Genomic DNA, 13916 nt, shown 5'->3' on the forward strand with positions numbered 1-13916 from the left:
CTGCTTGGATAAGATATTAAACAATTTAAGATTGCTGGAACATATTTTAAGATTAATTTGTTCAAGCATTTGTACAAATTTATAGTCCTACTTGAAGTTTTAAATTTAGCAGTCTGTGTGGATTTTAATTTTTGCTCCCAAGTGCCATATAGATGCTACTAAGTCTCTTATAAACATTACTCTGTGAAAAACTACACCTTTAAAAAATATTACTCTCAGTAAAAGAAGTTTAATAAGCTTAACTAAACATTTAGAAAGCATATTGTATTCTTGGTATGTAATAAATAATGAAAGTAATAGAAGATCTTATCAGATGATTGGTCTGTAATCGTGTCAAGGAAAGAACACAATGAAACAAGTTCTTTTGGTTACTTCCTCAATCAGCCAAAATGGGGAAAGTGGAGGAAATGTCCCATGAACACTATGACTAGAGAACCAAAAAGCTTAAAGTGTAAACTTGGAGAAATGACAGCTTTAGAAAACAAAATCAACAAAAGAGAACACCTTTCAGAACAATCTGAGATGCGTGAAAGGCAAACATTCACCAGAATTGAAGCTTTATAAACATGCAGAGAGATGTGGCATATTTGACCTTCACCATGATTAACAAGCACTTCTTTGAAACTCTGTTGGTGCTGCTGGCCTCTTTCACTCTCTTCTCTCTCTAGAACTGAAACTGGTTCTCTTCCAACAAGGAAACGTGAACAGAGAAAGTTTAAAACTTTTGAATCATTTGCAAACCTCATCAATTCAGCAGTGTCTACCACACAAGAAAAACTTCCTGCTTCCCCAGAAGGCTGTAAGTCCTCACCAGTACAAGGAAGGATATGCACTGACCATTCTTCACGAGATGCTTCAGCAGATCTTCAAACTATTTGGGGCAAATATTTCTCTGGATGGTTGGGAGGAAAGCCAGGTGAAGAAGTTCCTCATTGAACTTCATCAACAACTAGAATACCTAGAAACGTCCATGGGACTGCAAGCAGATCAGAAAAGTGGTACCGTAGGTAATGAGAACCTTTGGTTACAAGTTAAAATGTACTTCCAAAGGATCTGTGATTACCTGGAAAACCACATATACAGCAGCTGTGCCTGGACCATTGTCCAAGTAGAAATCAACTGGTGTCTCTCCTTTATGTTCCGACTCACAGGAAAGCTGGGCAAGCAAGAAATGGACCCTTGAACCATGTGAAGCAAGAGTCAACTGCAGGCTTTAAAAGCATAAGGTAGGTGGAGGTGTGGAAGGGCTTCTCCAGATATTATTATTTCTTTTTGTCATGAAATGGTAGCATAGTTTTGGTTTTGTGTGTAAACATATATCTGTACCTTAGGATTATGGACATTGACAAATGTTTTTATTTTGCAATGTCACTTTATATTTTCTATCCATTTTAGATTTTTATGAGTTGAAACATATTCATTAATATTTCATAATTGATTCTTCAAATGGGTATATTTTCATAAAAGTTGGCTGGGTAAATATAATAAAATATGTTTCCACTGTAATCATACTTTTGTAAACAATAGGACATCATTCCAATGATTTTCTTATTTGCCAGAAATTGACAGAAGCAATGAGAAATACCAGGGATGATTTGCGTTGCAAGATTTGAAAATATCATCACACATGGAATATTTGTTATAGGTGACACAGTAGAAATATAACTAAAATATATGAACAAACAGTTTGTAGAGGAAAAAATGAAAAGCAGTTCAATCTCATTCATAATGAAAGTACAAACTGTAAGTGAATAACAAGACATTTATAACCTATCAGGTAGGTAAAAGTGTGAAGTTTGATTTAAAGAAAAAAATCTTGCAAACTTTAGGGAAGGTGCTCTTAAAATTTTCCAGAGCACTGGAAATTGATGTGATCACTGTAGAGTTATTTTGGTGTCTATCAAAATTACAGATGCATATAGTCTGTGATCTATCAATTCTAGGTTTGGAAATGTAGCCTAGAAAAAACACTTGCACATGTGTGAAATGACTTATGTACATATAATAGAATTCATTGCAACATTATTTGTAATATCAAAAGACAGAAAACCACCCAAATTCTTCTAATTAGAGACTGGTAAGGTGTAGTCAAACAAAGGAACACTATGCAGCTGGAGTAAAGCATGAGGGTTGCTCTTTCCATAAAAAAAGTCAAAAAATAAAGTAAAAGAGTAAAAAAGTAAGCAAGTTGCAGAAGTGTGTATAAAATTCTGTATTTGAAATTATAATATAAAATTTATATTTGACATTATTTATGTATGAATAAATAAAGAATATATGAGAAATAAATTGCAATGATTACTCATTTTGGGGGAGGGAAGTAAGAGAGATTAATGGAGGAAGACAGAGTGGGAGAGATTTTACAACATGTTTCTATATTTAAATTTTTAATTATGTGAATTTTACCAAATAAAATAATAAATTAAAATGTATCTAACAAGTCACAGTTCTCAGAAATATGGATGGATGCTTCCTGGTGAAAAGAAGTCCTAGGCACAGGTTAGAAGAAACAGGACTGAGCCAGCCTGCCCTTGGCTGCGGTGGGCAGAAGGAGGAGGGCTGGGCGGAGGGAAGAGCACCCAGGCCAAGGGAGACGGCTCTTACTCCTGGGATGGCCTGGTGATGAAGGAGTCTAGCTCTTCCAGCTAGGAGCTCCCAAGAATCGTTAAGGAACAAATGTGGGGCCAGGGAAACTGAAATTCACTGAGCCTTGGTGGCTTTCCCGCAGTCATAGTAACTTTTGCCCACTCTAAGAAGCAGAGCCTTGCTCCCAAAATCTGCATCTGGTTCTACTACTTTGTCATGTCCTGCTTTGGATTAACTGTATAATTCAAGATAAAAGTTATCACAATATAAAACTTGCTGAAGAATAAAACGTATTCCATTTCAGTTTAATTTGTGTGAGTAAGTATATTAGCTCTTGACCAATGCTTCCAGATTTGGCTTAAAAGAGAGGAGGAGGAACCAAATAAGATCCTGAGAGTGAGGCAGGGTCAGCTGCAATAGCAAAGGGAGCAGGGAAGCAGAGGCTGGGCAGTCAGGAGGAAGTCTTTGTCAAGTTCACGTTTCAACCTGAGAGTTGACCTATTTACCTTCAGGTTCATACAGAGGTGGGGAAGCGGAAAGAACAGAAGTATCTATGATCAACTGTGAACACAGTTCATTTGCGTCTCATGTCTGTAGAAATTTTGGGTTTTTTCAAACCAGGAAAATGTCCAAATTAAATATTTCATTTAACATGTTATTCACTTCTCAAATTAACCTTGCAAGGTAGTTACATTATTATCTCTTTTTCTCAGGTGAGGAGAAGACTTTAAAGGTTAAGCAACTTGCTGAAAATAACACTGTAAGCCACACAACTAGCAAATACTGGAGCAAAGATTCCCTCCCAAGTCTGCCTGACTCGAAAGCCAGCACCATTTGCTGGACACCACAAACTGGAGTGAAATCGTACAGTATCACTATAAAATAATGGGAACAGTAATGTTAATAATTAGCTCCCGTCTTTTCTTATTCAAGTTTACACACTCCTTGCAGTCATGCATTAAAAAAAGGATGTTTTCTCTACCTGGACATTTCTTTCTTAATAACTTAGGAGAACAGGATGGAGGAGCTGCCAAGTGGAAACTTAGAGCAGATAATACTCATAAGTAGAAGCTAAAACCAATACTTTACATGCTGTTGTGTCCCCAAACATTTAGCTTTATTAAGTTGACATCCTGCTAGTATAATTGCTATAACTGCTTCATACAAAATTAAAATCACTTGCTTTTAACTATGTGCCCTTTTAAAACTTTAAAACCAAAGTTCTAAACTTAGGTATTAAGGAAGGGAATACTTTAATAGACTAGACTTACTACTAGTAGTTGTATGTGGGGGAGGTCCAGAGTAAAGGCTTACTTATACTCATAGGCTGCATCATCTGAATTATCCTTGTTACATCTACATGTACTTCGCCAGATAGAGTATTAAATCAACAAACAGGTTACAAAAGAAATATAGCATCATATTTTCCATAAATAAAACATTCATGAAAAATACTAGAAAAGAAATGCACTAAAATGTTTACAATAGTAGTATATGTGCAATAGAATTTTCATTCTCTTAAATTTCTTGGATTAAATATTTCCCCCATGTATATGAAATCATTTGCAATCAGAAAAAAATTGTTATTTTTGAACTTTGAAAAAATGAACAAAAAAGTACGGCCCCTTATAGAAATTTGGTTTAGGGTACTTATCACCTGCAGTAAATTAAGTCCCATGTATCGGAATCATCTGAAGGGCTTGTTAGAGCAGATTAAATGACATCCTGACCAGTATGGCTCACTTGGTGGGACATTGTTCTGCAAAGCAAAGGACTGCTGGTCAGTCGGGGCACATACCTGGGTGGTGGGTCTGGTCCGCACTTGGGGCACATACGAGGGCAACTGATCAATGTTTCTCTCTCACATTGATGTTTTTTCCCCTCCCTTCCCTTCTCTCTAAAAATTAATAAATAAACTATTTTTTAAAAAAGCCATATTGAATGGCTTCAACCCCAGTTTTTCTGACCCTGCAGGTCTGTGGAGGGCCTGAGTATTTGCATTCTGAACAAATTTCTAGATGATGATGACGGGGTCTTGTGACTAAACATTATACACCACACACATATTTATTGATTATTGATAGCCTTAGCATACTTTAAACAGATGAAAGCATGGTCTCTTTGAGGTTACCGATCTCATATTTTTTCACAATAAATGGAAGGAAGCAAGCATCCTAGATAGGAGAGAATTGGTAAGGATAACTCCTTTTCTATCACTACCTTTTCACAGCACCATATTCAATGGACTTTTTCCTTCTTAAAGAAGATGTATGTAGTAGAAACTATCATAACTCTGGTGCACCCCATAACAATGACTCCATTTTAAGGAAAATGGTCCAAATCAAGTTTTTTTCTGTAAGGTTTCTGATCCTCATGCCCTGGATGAGTGAAATCAAAACTACAATAGTACCAGTAACTGATTGGACAAAGAATATATTGTGGACACAAAGAAACCAAATCTCTGGAAGCAGAGAATTTCAAGGTGAAAGATAGCAAACTGATTCAGTCATCTCCTCTATTGAGAAGTATAAATGTTTGATAAATAGAGACTTTAGGGTTATTCTTGAAACTGTTGAAATTAGTCGTTTAGCTCAAATTTTCTCCCCCATCCCGGGGTCCAATGACTGGTTGGTGTGAAGGTATAAAGGCTAAGACTTCTCACTCCACCTCTGAAGGGTCATCCCAGCTTCAGAGTGTCCCTCTACAGCCTGTAATTAGCCAAGGCCACTGTGTAACTGCACTGCAGCTCCGTTATCCACTCTGCTCAATCTTCCTGCCTTCTCTTCCCACAAGTGTTGATCCCATAGCACTCCCTAGTAAACTCCATGCATGGTATTTTTATCTCAGCATCTGCTTTCTTGGCACCTGACCTCTAGTAGCATAACATATAGACCTTCCATTTAAAGCCATTGAAAACCCAGCTCACATGCTATTTTCTTGGCCAAATATACATTCTCTTCCTTATATATGTTATTGTCATTCTTGTTATTCATGACTCACTTAAAAATTTTCCCTTCACAGAAAGCCCTTAGAGTCTAATTTATCTGAATCTATTTGCCACCCTACCCCCCAGGGCACAACTCTAATCATATCACAAAATATATTGTATGTCTCTTTCTTCCAACTAGAGCATAGCCTACTAATGGCTGCTTAACTCTTTAACTAGCACTTTCTTCAACACATAACAGGGACAGTCTAAATATTGAATGTAGAAATTTAAAATGCAGTGTTAAAAGAAAAAAGGGATATATCGATATCACATTGTCATGGCCAGTTATACATGTGAGAAGACTCTCTGTGTAGAGTTGAGGAAGTCTCGTTTACTCTATGTGTCTGCTAAGAAGTTAAGTTACTATTTTTGTTTCTCAGTTTCTCTACTCATCCTGGATGGGCCATTTGAATAACCTTTTCATTGAGTAAAAAATGAAGTGTCTTTCTCTGATGAAAGGGTTGCTTATGTCCTCGTATGTTAAGAGCACTATATGATAAGGATGCAATAGGTAGGGCAGAAGTCCAGGTGGGAGCTTCTCTTCTAACTATTCTAGTCATACTAAAAAATCCTTTTCTCATGAGCCTTTGGTTCTTGTCAGCCTGATGATGGTTAGTCATGCTTTTAACTGCCAAGTAATAACAGAAACCACTGGCACCACCTTGAATGATTCCAATGGGATCTATTTTTGGTTCAGTTTATAAAAACTTAATATATTAGAAAAATTATGAAAACAACACATGCAAATAGTGTAAATGGTTCAATTGAACAAAGTGCAATATCTTCCCACTGTTCTCTTCAAGGGACCACTTGCCTTGTTATTGTACAAAATGAATGGCCACTGGATTAGGTTTTTTTACCAGAAATTAGTAAAATGATGACAATTTTCCTCATTTCTTTGGCTAATATACTTGAAACACTGTGGGTAGGCAGAAGGTAGCCAGCATGGAGTGAGTGTTTAGTGGCCAGAGTTGCATTGCAGGCATGCAGAGAAGGGGCCATAACACAAAAACAGTCCCGTGGGTTTACCTTCAATGCAAGAAGAATCCATCTTCTTAGAAGTGTGGAAACCTGTTCAACCAAGTTTTAGTCACTGAAGGTGGACATGTATACCTCTTGGGAAGGGTGCAGCAAGTTTTGACTAGAACATAGGGCAGGGTTCTCTTGACCCATAAATCATATAACTTTGCCTTTGTAAGAGAGCTAAGTGCATGTTGTTATTAGTGAATTTAGTCCAAGTTAAATTTCAATATAAGCCTTATATTAAGGTATAGGTCTCTGGGAAGAAATTTAATTATTTCAAATAGAAATTCGTATCAGATGAGTAAGGGGGTTATCAATCTGAAAAAAATGGAGTTAATTTAAGAGAATTAATCATCGAATTCTTAGCTGGTATATTATTCAGTATAGCAGACTTTTTTTTTTTAGTAATTGCCTCTGATCTATTATTATTCCTTGGGAGAAGCTGAAGTTTTCTTGCTTATTTTTAAAAAATATATATTTTACTATTAATGAGAAAATATTCAATTTGAACAGGCACTTCATAAAAGAGGATATCCAAATGATCAGTAAACCTTGAAAAAAGTGTTCAACATCATTACTACTCATGAAATACAAATTAAAACCAAAATGTTATACCATGAAACACATATGAGAATGGCTAAAACTAAAGAGATTAAATTGAAAAATCAAAATGACTGACATACAATTGTTGATAATGGGACTGTAAAATTTTTAAACTTTGAAAACTATTTGGCAGTGCTTAGTAAGATAAACATATAAACAATGCCCCGTGACAAAGTCAGTTCACTTCTGGGTATATAGCCAACAGGAATTATTGCTTAGGTCCACCGAAAAAGATGTCCAGGTATAGTCACACAAGATTTTATATAGTAACCCCCACACATGCCAAAGAAACAAAGCAAAAGTATATTAATACTAGAATTGATGCATCTATTCAAACTGCAATAGTACATAACAATGGAAATAATTAGCTATTGATACACAAAACAGTATGGATGATGTCGCAGACATAACATTGAGTAAAAAAGCTGGATTCGGAATGTATCTGAAGACTGTTTGCATTTATAGAAAGTTCAGAAACTGTCTAGAGACCAATCTAGAGTGGTGGAGGCTACAAGAGTGGTTAGATTTATGGTGGGGGGTGGTGTTGTTAAGAGGGCACAAAGGGAGTCTTACTTTTTAAGGAACCACGTTATCTCCACATTTTAATAACTTCAATTTCTCTTGTTTGTCTTATAGCTTATTAATTTGCCATTATCCCGCCACAATATTAAAAACTAGAGGGCAAAATAGGTATTGTTGCCTTTTACCTAAATTTTAAAAAGAATATTCTGTTTTAAAATTTGACTTATTTAAAAACAAACATTGGTATTATCCACATAAATGTGTTTATTTCTTCTTAATTGGGAGTCTTAAAAGTTATGACGTATTTTTTTTTACAAATGTCACATCAAAATATTTACAATGATAGCTTCTTTTTCTCATGTTAATACTGATGAATAGATTGTTTTGAATTGATTTCAGTAGTAGGGTCAAAAATCCATGTTACTGATTGGATTATCCATTGTGGTAACTAGCTTAGAAACAATTTGCACAGAAAGTTTTCAAGTGTCACTTTATTTAAATGATAAATATATTTATGGAAATCTAGAGTAAGTAAATAATGCAAAATGAAAGTCAATAGATAAGCTTCAAAACTGTGATGTCAGTCTAAAACCAGCACTATGTCATTTATTATCTAATCTGATTGCATCAGATCATTCACCATAGCTGTTTTTTAAGGGTATTTTTGGTATTTTTTTACATCCTGATTTTAGTAACTTAGCTTTGTCCTCTCGTGTCTCTTCGTTAAACAGTATATTTCAATGGCTGAATGCTGATTAAAACACACACACAAAAAAGTCTTAGCTGTGTTCATTAAGGATGAACATAACGAAATACATGAAGACATAAATACTGCATTGTTTTATTTGCTTACTGTTGACACACAGAGCAAACACATTCTAGTAACCAATGTTATTTTGCTTTCTACTGGTTCAAACTGAAATCTCATTTTGATACATTCCAGGAAAATAGCTTTAAGGTAGAATCTTTATGAAGAGGCCAAAAATAAATTAGACAGCATGGAAAACTTGATGTATATACATTGTCAAATAATCAGAATTACTTTGATCCTATTATATTTCAGATATACATTGTTTAGCCCATTATGTCATTCAAAAGCATTCAAAACTGCAGCACTTCAACTTGATTTTAAGTATTCACAACCAACAAGAGAGTTCAACAATGGTTTCCCATGAGAGTAATGCTTTTCAAAAGCAGGAAAAAATGGAGCATGTGACATAATCAGATAAATAAAGCTTCAAAATCTTAATATTCTAACTGCTTTTTATCCACTATTTCTGTGTAGGTACTAGGATTTTTGCTGCTGTGGTCTAATAGTTTTTACCTGCACAAACACCCACACACACAAGAACAAGGCACATGCACATACATGCGCATACATGCACATGAACCCCCCCCCCCAGACACACACAGGCAGTCACAGTGTATGAATGATACAGAATGGTTTTTTGACCAGCTATCCCAAATTCTCACAGTACTCACCCATGTTTAACTGCATCTCCATTCTCCAGCCCTTTCTCTCTGCGGGACATTTTCCTACACTAAGCATTTTTTACTTAGGATGAATGTGGTTATAAACACATGAACAATTTGGTGGTGCTCCCTAAACTTCAGCTTGTCTGAATATAGTTCCACCTTTCTTTTATAGATATAACCAAAGGAATAAATTTAAATAAGAAGCAATAGTAAAACAGGATTGATATAGAGCAGATGAGAGCTCCCCAGGTCTATGACTCAAGCCCTGCTGTTATATTATGCATAACCTCCTTTCCTAGTGCTTGTCCATAAAAGCATGTGCAGCTCTTTACAGGTCCATGGCCCCAAACCTGTTGCTAAGAAGGGGTTTCTAATTACTATTGACTAGTCTATGTTGACAGATGGGAAATCCTTATTTTTTTGTTGGAGAAACACTTGTCTAGATTATGACCTGAGTCACATCACAACTCAGAAAAGATTGGGGCTGACAGAAGTTCTCTAAATTCTTTAAATTTTTTATGTAAAATATTTTTGGACAGATTTGATAGATTTGTACAGGCACTTTACTAAAGAAGACATGTGAATGTCAAATAAAAACATGAAAAGATACTCAACATCATTAGTCATTAGGGAAATGCATATTTAAAGCACAATTAAATACCAATTTCTGTCTATAGGAATGGCTAAAATTAAGAAGATTGCCCATAATTAGTGATGGAGAAAATGTAGGGTAACTGAAACTCTTCATTGCTGGTGGAAATGTCAAATGGTACAACTGTTTGGAAAATGGTTTGGCAGCTTCCTGAAATGCAAAACATATAGCTTCAATATGATTTAGCCATTCCACCCTTAGATATTTACCTAAGAGAAATGAGAACATATATCCTCATAAAGACATACACAAATGTTTAGAGTCACTTTATTTGTATTACAAAACCCTTGGGGGAAAAACTGTCTATCAACAAGTGAAATGAAAATTATCACAGGTCCATAAAATGGAATATATTCTTCAATAAAAGAATCAACTGTTGAGACATGATAAAATATGGATGAATCTTAACACTTTGAAGCTGAATGGAAGAAGAAAAAAAGTATATTTTGTATTTCCCACCCACATAAAATTCAAGAAAATGCAAAATCGTCTATAGGGACAGAAAGGGCTGGCCAGCAGTGGGGAAGTTAGGGTGGAGAGGGACAGAAAAAGGGATCACAAAGGTGCATGAAGGAATTTGGGGTGACAGGTATCTTCATTATCTTGTTTGTTGTAATGGTTTTATAGATACATATACTATATATATGTCCGAGCTTGTGATTTAGGTTTATATTTTCTGCAGTTAGTAGATCTTGGCTACATCTGTACCAGAAGACTTTGTAAATGCCTTCGTCTGTAGAGCATGACCTAGCACACCCTCCATGGTATTTTCATACAGGAGTGTCCTTCCTGACTGGAATAGAGACCCATGAAGGGATTCCTTAGCTGATGGAACAGCAAAGGGTAAATTTGGAACAGGCTGTTGAACCAGAGGAGTCCTGTTTGGTGCAAACTTGGGCTCTACAAGGAAACAAAACATTATCAAGAAGAGCAGAAACATAGATCCAAGACCTAGAAGAGTTGAGAAAAAAATTAAGATATGCTTTTTATTCATTCATACTACTAATAAAATTCATGGTACCAAAGAAATAAATTTCCAAGATTCAAAACATTACTTTTATATAAAATTATCTTAAAATTTTTATTTATTAAATGAGAAATATTATTAGCATTTTCTTATTTCTGTATTGGTAGAAAATTCCAACTGCTATTATAAAGTTTTAAGTGATCAATGCTGTCTGCTCTACCTCTAGCTTTCAAAAAGTCCAACAAAACATTCTTCCCCAAGTTTTCTCCTGGTGACATAAAGGCAATGCTCTTTTTTCTACTTGCAAATGCATGGAATACTGAGCGAAGATGAATATCCCCTGCTTCAATCTAATAGAAATGTTGGAAACTGGAAACAATGTTAAAAAACCAATTTTAAAATATATAGCTAATTTTTGAGATGGTAGTTCCTGTTCTGGTGCGGCAATATTTATTCCCAGTGTTTTCATGGTTAGTGGCCAGGACTAAGCCAACATGCTACTGCTGGCTCTTCATAAAATTGCTAAGAGGACCATAGGTACTGCTTCACTCAGGCAGTTTGAAAATAAAGTTCCAGAAAAACAAAAGCTATTTCAGGAGGAGGATGGAATTCTAGTGCAACTAAAGTGTGGGGTAGTCATGCCCTCCTGCGTAGAGCTACCATGATTCTCACAGTTGGCGGAACAGCATATGCTATGTATCAGCTGGCTAGAGCTTCACTTTCCCAAGAAACAGAATTGATTTCAGTTTATCCTCCCAGCAATCAGTTGTTTCAATTTCACTCAGCTCTCTATTGACCGGTAAACTGATAAATAATTGAGTTTTTTGGGGGGATCAATATTTGTTGACTTGTACTAACTGCCACCAATAAAGAAGTCTTTACCATGAAAAAGAATTTAAAAATACTATATAGCCATTTTTTTAAATATACAAAGAAAGATATCTAAGTTCCAGAAAAACAAAAGTCAAATGATTCCATTCCTACCCTTTTATTTCCCCAAATCCTAATATTTAGGTATAATTAGATATCAATTTTCACCAATGTGATCATTCTTTTTCTTTAACTTTCTTTTTCACTCAAGAAAGTACTCATAATTACATGAACACCCTTGAATGATGGTGAGTATTGATATGCATCATTTAATTTTTTATTGTGACTGAAGAATATAATATAAAGGAATCACAGTTTATTTAACTATTTACCTGTACTGAAACATTAACTTGACTTCAGTTACTTTTCATGTAGATAATGCTACACAGTGAACAAAGCTGAGTGTTACTTAGTATTTCTGTAAGATAGATATCTGCTTCTATATTCACTGGGTCTAATGACTTAGAATTTTTGATAAATGTTACTAAACTAATTACCAATAATGTTTGAAATTTTTGCACTTCTACCAAGTCTGTGTAAGTGTATGCTCTTACTCCCCATATCACCAAGTAATTTTTTTTGTTTATCAGCTTTGTCATTTGATATTTCATTTGTCTGTGAAATCCATGGTAATTAGGGAAGCTGATTATTCACAAAACCCATGATCACAAGGAAGGCTGATTATCTGAGATGTATATTTTCTACTCAGTTATTTCTGCTTCTGTAAGTTGTCTCTTTATATTATTTTTCTCAAATTTTTATTGAGTTCTTAAACTTTCTTGAAAATGTTAATACTCTATTATACATTAGAAAGTTTTCTAACCTCATGTAATTTAAATTTTATGGGGTTTTTTTTTTGTTTTTTGTTTTTTTTTTTTTGCTGGACAGACTTTCTTAAAAAATTAATGTGTTAAAATATGTTGTTCTATTCTTCTACGGTCTTTAGATCACAACCTTCTCATATCTTTGCAGCTGTTGACAGGACAGGCTGATGTAGATTCTTTCACTATCCTCATTTTATAGAGAAGAAAACAGAGACACAGAGAGATTAAATAACTTCCCCAAGGTCATGACCTTATTTGGAATTCAGACCCTCTGACTCCACATCCTTCACCAGTTCTGGGACTATTACTGCCCACAAGAACCAGGGATCGCTAACAATCTGATCATCTTCTCTCTTAAGTAAATAAATAAATAAATAAGTCCTTCCTCCTCAATTCCCATTTGTCCCAGCAATGGCAAACACTACTGCTTTGTGAAAATTTATGATACAATTAATTTAGTCATCATTTTCCTTATATTGGTTACAAACCAGTCTTTTTATCCTGGGGATGTTTCCTTCTAACTGTCTGACTAGCCGTGTTTTCTAAGAATTGAATTTGGGTGGTACATACATGTTGTGTTGTATGAAGTGCTGATTTTCAGCCTTTATTGTATGTCCAATCTGAAGCTCTAATTACTTCCTCCAACAACCAGCCATCCTGCAACTTGCCTTTAAAATGTATCTGGAGGTAGAGAACCATAAGTATAACAGCCCACCAAGATCTTCCACAGGATAGACCAGCAGACCTTTAATCTGACATGACAACACATTTGTAACTTAATGAAATAAACCTGACATCTATTTTTATCTGCAACTAAAAGCCCAATATACCAGGATTTGCTGAGTTTCTTACATTTCAAATTATTGAGCTGCTGCTGGCCCTTACAACCTTTCTATAGTTTTTGATGCTTGGTTTATTGAGCAAGGGGGCATCACAGGACTGGTGCAGTCTTCTAGTGGAATCAGAACTTAAAAGCACCTATACACGGTTACAGTGAGCTCCTGGATTCTTTATCAGCTTGTGTAATGTAGATATGTGGGCAGCGTTGGTGCTGCAGCTGCCTTTATTTACTGTGTTTCTGTGCCTGGCTGGATATCAGGGGCACCTTGACCTCTGCAGAGGAGGGCTTGGCAATTGGGGAGGGTCCAGACTTGTCCCTGTTCATACTTTCACACCTGCAACTAGCAAAACTCAGTCTCCTCTCAGTATGACCCTGTGTCCCCTCATTCTCTCCCCGAGGTGACCTCATGTGTCTTGCATGGCTAAAGTCCCGAGCCTGGGCAGGGCCTGTGCAGGACTAGGCAATAGCTAAGAATGGCAATGCTCACTCATCCTCAGCCCTGCTTTGCCAGCCCCATGTCTCAGTTCTCCAATACTTTGGAACATACAAATTAACGACAAAAT

General features: G+C 35.7%; 1 protein-coding gene and 1 pseudogene across 1 annotated transcript; both read left to right on the forward strand.

Annotated features, from left to right (window-relative positions):
• Positions 1–599: 599 nt before the first annotated feature.
• Positions 600–1230, forward strand: IFNE (interferon epsilon). Its single transcript, XM_054582153.1, is given in 3 exon segments — positions 600–659; positions 662–1168; positions 1171–1230. Coding segments are annotated over 3 exon segments (627 nt in total).
• A 10033-nt stretch (positions 1231–11263) lies between these two features.
• On the forward strand, positions 11264–11614 carry LOC129077632 (cytochrome c oxidase subunit 7A2, mitochondrial-like; annotated as a pseudogene).
• Positions 11615–13916: the final 2302 nt, after the last annotated feature.

Source organism: Pteronotus mesoamericanus, unplaced genomic scaffold, assembly GCF_021234165.1.
Source record: "Pteronotus mesoamericanus isolate MK-2021 breed Mesoamerican mustached bat unplaced genomic scaffold, CSHL_Meso_final contig_1174, whole genome shotgun sequence".
Lineage (NCBI taxonomy): Eukaryota > Metazoa > Chordata > Mammalia > Chiroptera > Mormoopidae > Pteronotus > Pteronotus mesoamericanus.